The sequence below is a fragment of the Hemicordylus capensis genome, chromosome 5 (assembly GCF_027244095.1).
Source record: "Hemicordylus capensis ecotype Gifberg chromosome 5, rHemCap1.1.pri, whole genome shotgun sequence".
NCBI classification, from domain to species: domain Eukaryota; kingdom Metazoa; phylum Chordata; class Lepidosauria; order Squamata; family Cordylidae; genus Hemicordylus; species Hemicordylus capensis.
Window position 1 is genome coordinate 104190140 of NC_069661.1, and position 9296 is coordinate 104199435.

The 9296-nt window shown below is 41.2% G+C and overlaps 1 protein-coding gene across 3 annotated transcripts in view; it reads right to left on the bottom strand.

Moving 5' to 3' along the window:
- The window catches only part of FAM114A1 (family with sequence similarity 114 member A1), a 72995-nt gene extending 64972 nt beyond the window's left edge, over positions 1 to 8023 (bottom strand). The window contains exons 1-3 of one of the 3 annotated variants that reach the window (XM_053252376.1): positions 8002 to 8023; positions 4822 to 5147; positions 245 to 332 (exon numbers count right to left, since the gene is read on the bottom strand). In XM_053252376.1, the coding sequence (XP_053108351.1) occupies positions 245 to 332; positions 4822 to 5136 (403 nt within the window). In that variant the 5' untranslated portion in view covers positions 5137 to 5147; positions 8002 to 8023. Of the gene's footprint in view, positions 1 to 244; positions 333 to 4821; positions 5148 to 6729; positions 6851 to 7163; positions 7656 to 8001 lie in introns of those variants that run through there. The other 2 variants (XM_053252374.1, XM_053252375.1) reach the window with 2 other exon arrangements.
- Between the last annotated feature and the right edge of the window lie 1273 nt (positions 8024 to 9296).

Genomic DNA, 9296 nt, shown 5'->3' on the forward strand with positions numbered 1-9296 from the left:
GAGTGTATGTGTGTGTGTGATTTTAGGGGGTAAATGTGTTGACAGTGAAAAGGCTAAACAAGCTAATATTACAGGCAGCCAAGTTATAACATTTCATTTGGTCCTAAAAGGAAGGGAGACCAACATCTGTTGGGATCAAGATTCTCTGCCTCAGGGAATTATCTATTTATTCATGCTATAGAGAAATCAAAGCAATTCTGTTTAAATGTTTTTATATAATGACTTGACTGGCTTGGATACTTAACAACAGTGGCAGATGCCGTCGACAGCAGGGACTTGCCCCAGGACCCCCAAGTTGTCCATCCACGTCCTTTAGGTGGTGAATCCCTGTCCTGTGGAGAAAAATATATTCAGAGCACTATCAGCCATCTGAATTATTTATATATAACTACTGACAAATATGATGACTGAATGAAAACAATTGCACTTCAAGAAGTAATCCAGATAAGAAGCAAAAGGGGCCTTAGCACCATACAGGCCAATCAATTTCTTATGGCTTGAGCTTCTACATGTGACAACATCAGATTTGGGGCATGCAGAGGGAGGTCATGTTCTGTGGAAATATAGTACAAGTGCTACAAGTTACTATGGAAAGGGTCTCACTGTCTTAATGATCATGTCAGTATGCTGTTATCCATTTCCTGCTCATCTTTCACACAATCCAAAGGCGAAGCACTTCCAGCTTATGAGATTCTTGCAGAGAAAATTCAATATATGAAAAGGTAAAGAGGTGAAAGTATTATGTGAACTATTATTAGCTGCGATTTTTTGAACTAAATTTTCTTGTAATTGCAGTGAACACTTCTGAGTCTTTCAAAAAGCATCATGTGTGTAAGATTGTGAAGATATTGCATTCTGCTGTCATGTAACAAGAGTTCACTTTCGAATGGAACCTCAAGCACATGTTGAAAGCAGCAACTTCTTGGAAAAGAATCACTCTAGGATACTGGCCTATACTTCTGATCTCTTAAGCTCATCAAAAGTTCTTCAAGCCTGCATTAACTTTCATATTCTGAAAAACTCTGGAGTTCTTCAATGGCAGGATCCCTGAAGGATAACGTACCTATCACTACTGATTTTCATTTCTATGCACAATATTGAAGAGTGTCAGGTGAGTTCTAGGGCATATATTCTGCTTATATGAGATGATGCTGAGGCTCAGGATGTCTGGCTCATGCCCTTCATGACAGTGCTGCTCAGAGTGGCCCCAGAATCCTTTGCAATGCTTAGGGCTCTTTGGTAGACAAAACAATGTGGAAACAGTTCCCTGAAGGTAGGATGTTTGAAAAACCACTGTAATAGAGTACTATGGAGGCTAAAAATAGTGCTGCATTTTTGTATCTTCACCCAATTTTCAATGAAACTAATCTTTAATAGATACTCGGTGCTTTAACCAGAAAATAAAATGATATATTAGAAAAGAGTAAATTATTTATGCATATGATTTTCTTAACCCACTGCCAGATGGAGAGAATGAATAATCACCTCTTCTAGTCCTTGGCCTAGATCCATTTTGTCTGAAATCAATCAGGCATCTTTTTCCAGCTTACATTCGAACGTGAAAAATTAGGTGAATGCAGTCTGATTCAACATTGATTAAATTCTGCTGACTGGGGGGAAAACAGCTATTGCTGCTCTGGCTTTATTATTTATTACAGGCACAAGCAATAATGATGATGTTACTAGTTCTGTGCTTCCACCCTGGACCAAATTTGAAGCTTCATGAAACTTTGACACTAAGGTCAGTTCAATCATATACATTAAGGGCAGTGTTTGGCCACTCTTGGCTTTGAAGGTATTTCATACTCCTGTAAGCTAAGGGGTCTGTGTATACACAGCAGAAACTCAGTGTGAGCAAGAGATAGGAAAGCAATATATCTCTGTACATGGGACAAAGAGAGATGCATTGGGGTGCTACCAAAATAGGAGCAAGCCCCACTAGTTCTACAAAAAGCAATGGGAAGCCTTCACAGAGACAAGTCAGCAAATGACTATGACTATGAATATTTATATAACTTTTCAAAAGTTCTCAAATCAGTTTACACAGAAAAATAAATAGGATTATTTCTCCTTCCAGGAAAGCCTAGCCTCTGTGTCCTTTGCACTTTGTTTTTCCTGCCAAAAGCACACCTGCCACAAAAAAATCTGCCAAACCATGGTGGAGGAAAGGATGCCTTCTTCCTTGGGGCACAGCTCAATCTCTATAGGAATCTGTTCAATGGGAAGGGACAATCAATGTAGATTTGTGTTCAGAGTGCACAGAAGATGCATTACTTTCATGTTTGAAGATCTACGGCCATCACGTGCATGTTATCAGTTTAAACAATTTATGTAATTATAATAATGACTAATAATTATTCTTAGTTTTCAAAATTGATTTAACTGGATTTATGTGATATGGATTACAGAAATTATAAAATAATTTTAATATATTACAAGACCTTTTATAGAATGAACGTAGATATATTCAATGTTCTTAACATTATACTGCTATTACCACATCATAGTAAACCATCTCCCTGGTTCTCTGAGAATGGATTCCTGGATAATTCCCAGAAACTCACAAAGTTCTGCACCCATACTATAATGAAAGTGTGTGTGTGTGTGTGTGTGGGAAAATAGTATTCATAGTAGTAGTATATACATTTTTCCCCTTTGGTGAGGATGACGACCAGAGTAATACTTGAATGCTGATTCCAGCATATACCAAAAATAGCAATAATTTATATATTTAATTCTCTTACGGCCAACTGAATAGAGAACCGCTAGGGGATTCGTGTAGATGTTTGACAAGCCCTGCTCCTGCTGCTTGGCTGGGCTCCAGTTGGTTGGTGGAGGCTCCTGATTGGCTGAGTGCCGGTTGGCCTGGCTGCTATGAGGAGGCAGCAGCAGGCCTAGCCTGGCCGCGGACTGGGCTGGGAAGAGATGGGAGGCAGCAGGGCGGACTGGCCCAGGTGGTGCTGGCGGGGGTGAATGGGGAACGGGAGGTGGGGGAGAAGCCCCCGTGCCTGCTGCAGCCTGGGGCGGAAGGGAAAAGGGCAACGGGGCACAGCCTCGGCGCCCATTGGAGGCCGGGGCGGGAGGGAAACGCCCATTGAAGGCCAGGGCGGAAGAGAAAGAGGCAGCAGGGCTTCCCTGTCTGCTGCCCAGGAGGAACAGCAGCGGCGGGGCCCTTTTTGGCCGCCCACTGACCTGTGAGGAGGTAGTGGTGAGAAGGGAGGGGAGGAACAGAAGGGGGGAGGGCAAGAGAGTGTGGGGCTGGAGTGGGGGAAGGGCAGGCAAGAGAGACCAGGGCAGGAGGGAGGGGGAGGGGGGGAATAGCTGGCTCCAAAGAGTGCACAGATGCTCTGTGCGGGGTCGGCTAGTATATTATTATTTATTCCCAAACACTGTTGGGAGGATCCAGATTAAAAAAATAGTTAAGACTTGAATTATATTAAATTTTTTGCAGGTACATAACAAAACATACAATATTAACAAAGCAGTCTACTCATGTGATATATGACAGTTTCAAATTAATGAAGACAATTATTTCAAATTGTCAATAATAATAAAACCCATCTAGAGGATACTACCAAGATCATGAAAGTCCAGCTTAAATTGTTATAGATTTTTCAGTTATAAGCAACTAGAAAGTTTGTGGGAGGTCAGGTATTTCCACCAAAAAACCCAAAAGAAATACAAATATCTATATATAACGCTTTACAACAAAAGTTCCCAAAGCAGTTTACATATAAATATATAAATAAATAAAACGGCTCCCTGTCCCCAAAGCACTCACAATCTAAAAAAGAGAAGCAGCAACTGCCACCAGCAACAGCCACTGTAGGGATGCTGTGCTCGGGATGGAAATTAGTGGTGTGCACGGAATCGTGCCTCTGCAGTACCGGTGGGGGGAAAGTGGCAGGAGGGGTAAGTGCCCCACTGCCCTTAAAGAACCACCCCCCCCGGCACCTAACCGCCGAATTGCGCCACGTTCAAACCGGTTTGGAGGCCTCTACAATGGCCTCTGGACCAGTTCGTGCACATCCCTAATGGAAATGGTTGTGAGGTGGTTGTAATGAGACAGTCTATATTCTATGCAAGAATATTAAGTGAGCATGTTTTACATGAACAAAAGCATAGTGTGCTGTTTTTATTAAAACTGGCTGACATACTGTACAAAGAAATTTATCAAGAGAACTCTTACAGTAACGCAAAAATTGTGTACTCTTTCACTGTGGACGGCCATTATTTCCAATGGCCGTCCATCACATATCTCCATTTGCACAATTTTATGCATTTGCACAATATCATTTCATTAAAATATACACATAACTTGCACAGTATGTCAGTCACTTATTTTTTGGGGTGGTACTACACATTCCATTAATATTGAATGTACAAATCATCACTTTCTCACATTCATTATAGTGCAGAATTTTAGGAATCACTGCAAACCAAACTATTCAGGGTCTGTGTGCTTTTCTTAACTGCATACTGAAAGTTGGGAGCATGCGCACCAAGAAGTGACTGGGTGAGGGGCTGATGAAGTATACTACTATGGCAACAAGCTTCACATGTATATGTTTGATTGCATTATGGAAGAATCAGAAAATTAGAATGGAATGACATATTGAGACAATATCACCGTCAAATACTAGAGCCCCATGTCAGATTTTCCCTCTCCCTCCATAAAATGTAGGGGAGAACTCCACACATGGTTGTGCTCTATGAAATGTGCAAAGCTATCTGACTTAGGATACAGCTTTGAATGTGCTGCAGGGGGAAAAATAAACAGGGGAAAGTGGGGGGTTTTTTGGAAGAAAAAGCATTTCTTACTGTGCCACTCTGTTCATTCAGTACTTCAGATCCAGGTTCTGCTTCAAGGTTCACAGATTCGTTGCATTCAGCAGGAACATTCTCTGCTATGTCTCCACTAGAATGCTCCTCATTCAAAGGTTGATCTGAGGTGGACAGGTGGTCTTCATGTTTATTGTTGGAGCTTTCAGAAACTTGCTTCTCATCATCTTGTGGGGGTAAAAGCTCTGCCTTTCTACTGTGTACCTCCATTTCAGAAACTGGAACATTAAGGCTAGGTTCCAATATTTCTTCATTTTTTTCTTCAGTCAACACATCACTTGTGTCACCTGACATATTTTAAAATTCTGCAGAAAAAGAACAAAAGCAACTCATTGATTGCCTGTAATAGGCAGTCATGAACAACAGAAAAATAAAAAAACCAATCCTTCCATGGCTGAAGAATATTAGAACATATTGCTTCCTTTATAATTAGAGGCTAAAACAGAACATTTCAAAATCATATAGAGTTGCACTGCTTCCCTGGTCTGTTCAAGAGGTCTACAGTTCAGAGTTGTTTAAAGATCTCTGGCTGCTCTTGTAGTCCGCTGTGACAAATTGATTCAGGGGATGTTAAAGGTTGGATGCTGAAGACCTATTGCTTAAAATAATCACTCTTATCTGCAATATAAAGTGGAGAATGTGACTTGAAAACCAGCTCATCGTAACCACAAATATGGTCTGAGAAACTTTAGCAATAATAATTATTTGTATTTTTAGTGTTTCAATTTCTATTTTTTATTACTGATGATGAATGATTGAATTAAACATCAAAACAGACAGCATAAGAAGCTTGTGAAAACAATGACTACAAATGCTGTAAACTGAAATAGATTCCATATATTGAGCCTAGTATAATAAAAGGGAATACTTTATCTAACCATAAGCATTGTTTTAATTATATTGTAAACCACTTTAGGATTATTTTAATGAAAAGCAGCATAGAAATTGAATAATAAACAAAAACAATAAAAATAAATAAGGACAATACAAAATATCATTTCCAAGTAAAATGATAAACTCTTTGAAGCTGTTGACAAAATAATTGAATACCTGACTTAAAAAAAAAAAAAAATTGTGTATCAGCCTGACAGTCCTTCAGGGTGGCTCACAGCAAAATGACATTGGGCACCAAGTCACATATATTATTACATGTCATAATTCTCTTGAGAAAGCAACAAAATAGCAAACCAAATATATTTACAGCATTTATTTGCATATATTTGCCCTCTATGGATCAAACTAGAGGTGATGGGATAGCCACATTTATTTTTCATGTCTTCCTCATTCATATATAAAGCAGGAGGATTTAAAATATTTACAACTAAAAATTCAAGCATGTATGGGGAGCTGAACTCTCCTCTGCTTAAGCTCTCCATGCCCCCAGCCTGGGTCCAAGAGGGGCTGGGTTAAAGGGTGTCTGACAGAACAGAGCATGGCGAGGGAGAGTGAAGGGTTCAGCTCCCCAGATCTGCACATATCTTTTATTGTGAAAATCAGGGATTCCTCATTTATACATGAATGGGGACGAGAAGACATACATAACCAAACATGACTGTTGCTGGTACATCTAGTTTGGCCCTTAGTTTGCATTAATGCTTTGAACACGTATGAATGAATTCAGCCAGTTTACTGGATTGGACTGACATCTGCTGACAGATAGCTTCTTACACAGTGCTCTTCAAAATTTCATCCATTATTTGAAAGTGATGGCCATTGCCAAGTCACACATTACAGGAGACAAGTGTGTGTGTTTTAAAGAGGCAGGGATCATCACAGACCAACCCACCAGTTCCTTAGTGCCTGGGCATACATCTCTGATTTCAGAGAACATTTCTCAGCCTATACACCGCTATAGCTCTGCACCACACCTGCACTCTAAACATGTACCGTGTAAAGTGGTCTTCGGGATGGCAGAAACCTTTCGGCCATTATTTATTTATTTTAAAGCAAACGATGCGTGTGTACTGCAACGGGAGATGCTTCTAAGCAACTGTCTCCCAATTCTGCACTTTTTAGATTTCTTCCTTCGTTGGACCAGCGTGAGTGTCTCATAGCAACAAAGACCCCTCCCCACGACTTTCTGAGCAGGGGGTCAAAAGGGGAGAGAATTGTCATCGTGACAAACTCCGTATGTGCCACTGCGTCTAGGAGAAGACAAAGGAGGGAGCAATTGGGACTCCCTTGTTCGTTAAAAAAAAAAAAAAAAAGCGGAGAAGGAAAACAAAACTTTCCCATTGCCCTTTAGGTGCAAGAAAAGCGGGTTTTAAAGCGTCTCCCTCAAGGGGCAGGAAAAAGAGAAGAACCCCCCCATTGCCCCTTACCGCTGAGCCGTTGCCTGCCTGGCGCGCCCCCTGCACCTTCCTCTCTCCGCCCGGCCACGTCGGCACAGGCTGGGAGTGGGCTGGGGACTGAGGGGCGGGCAAACAGCGCCGAGAGGGGCGGGCTTTCACTGCTTGGTTGGGTCAGGCCCTCCCGTCAACCCTGAGGCTCATCTCCGCAGCAGAGCAAGCCCGCCTGTGGGCTTGGTCTGCATAACGAGCGCGGGCCGACGGCGTCACGCCCTTTGGACTTCTCTCTTCGTCTGGAGGAACGACGCAGCAGGTCGCAAAGACAGGGAGGAGGGAAGGTCCTCCTCCACTCCTTGATCCTTCTGCTGCATGTCCTTAGTTTATCTCTGGGAGGCGGCTGCTGCTGCTACTACTACTACTACTCCTCTGGATAGAATATCACTTTTCGAAAAAGTTCTCAAAGTGGCTTGCGTAGAAAAACAACCATAATATAAGATGGTTCCCTGTCTCTAAAGAGCTCGACACTAAAAAGAAATACCAGCAACAACCACCGGAGGGTCGCTGTGCTGTGGCAGGAAACCTAGGTACAGTTTCTCCCCCTGCTAAATGAGACCAGGCGCGCGCACACTTTAAAAGGTACCCTTTTGCTCATTTTAGCAGGGGGTGCTGGGTTTTTGTACTTCTTTCATCAGTTTCAGCTCCGCTTCTGGTCTTCTTGTAAATAAGAACAGATTCAGAAGCAAGTTCCACTTTTACCAGTGTGACTTACTCTGTATCCTGAAGTGAGCACTCCTACACATACATACATAGGAGTAAATGGTAATAGCTAGGCAATCTTTTCTATTTGCAGATATGCTATTAATACACTTACTCTTTAAGTTTGAATAAAGTTCTGAAATGCTTGAAGGATCCAAATACTTGATCCAGCTGCCTTCAGTTCCTCCAGCTGCTGCTATCAGCTTGGGCTGAGGTGTAGGCAATGAGCATCAGCCTGGAAAAGCCTACTGAAACTGCCTGTTGCATCCCGTGCAGGTTATTTGAGGACTACAACTGTATAAGTGACAATTTAGGGAAGCATTTTAGGCATACTTTACCTTTACCTTATAATGTCCTAAGCCTCATTTGATAAATTACTACCCATGCATCTCCAGATTAGTAAACTAATAGGCCTCAATAACTGGGCATAGAATGTATCTTCAAATTCACAGAATACCGTCCCCACTTTAGCTTTTAAATTTTCTGACAACCCATAGTTATTATAGAATATTTAGTTCTTTATTGGGAACAGTTGGCAACTCAGTCCAACAGAGCAACTGGTTTTCAAAGCCTTATTCTGATTAAGGTTATTCTGAAACTTGCCCTCCAAATAATATTATAATCATGTAGGACTCAAAGCACAACTTCCTCTTGTTGAACATAGACATTTCTGTAACTCCTTCAACTAAAATGAACTCACAGTTTTCTTCAAAAATACAAAAGTAAATGAAATTAGTGGATTCAGTAACAGTAGCAGTGTGATCCCACTTCATGATTGCTACAGCAGTGAATGAGGACACTACAAGAAGCAGGTACTTTCTGTTCATTTCAAATTTGTACTTCATTTTTCTTCTTTAATAAATAAATAAATAAAGGAGGGAGATTTGGTGATAGTGATGGTATCACTTTAAGAATTTAAGTTAGGTTTTGGAGAGGGAAACATCCTGGAATGTGAAGTGAAGGGGTGGAAATAACTGTCTTAAGTAAAGGAAGCTAACTTAGCAGGAGGACCTCAAGTGTGTTGTTCAGTTTACCAACTTGAACTGTAAATAAGTGGAACAGCCTTGCCTGGTTTTTCATAAGCAGCATCACAGTTAGTTAAAAACAACAACTGTTTTATACTCTGTGTACAAAACAAGGCTTTCCAGAAATTTCCCACAGACCTTACAGTTTTCTCTCGCTTGATTCAAATCTCTTCAGGATGGTGTTGAGATCAGATCTTTGCTACTGTCTCCATGTTAATCAAGTCAACCTGATCTCTGAGCGTCCTGAGGTAAAACCTGCCTCCCACCCTCTGAATTGCACCTAAAAAAAACCAAAAACCATATATGATAACTCATACTCTTATGCCCTCCTATAGTAGAACAAGCTTCCAAATTCTTGGAAAACCAACACTTTCAAGATAAAATA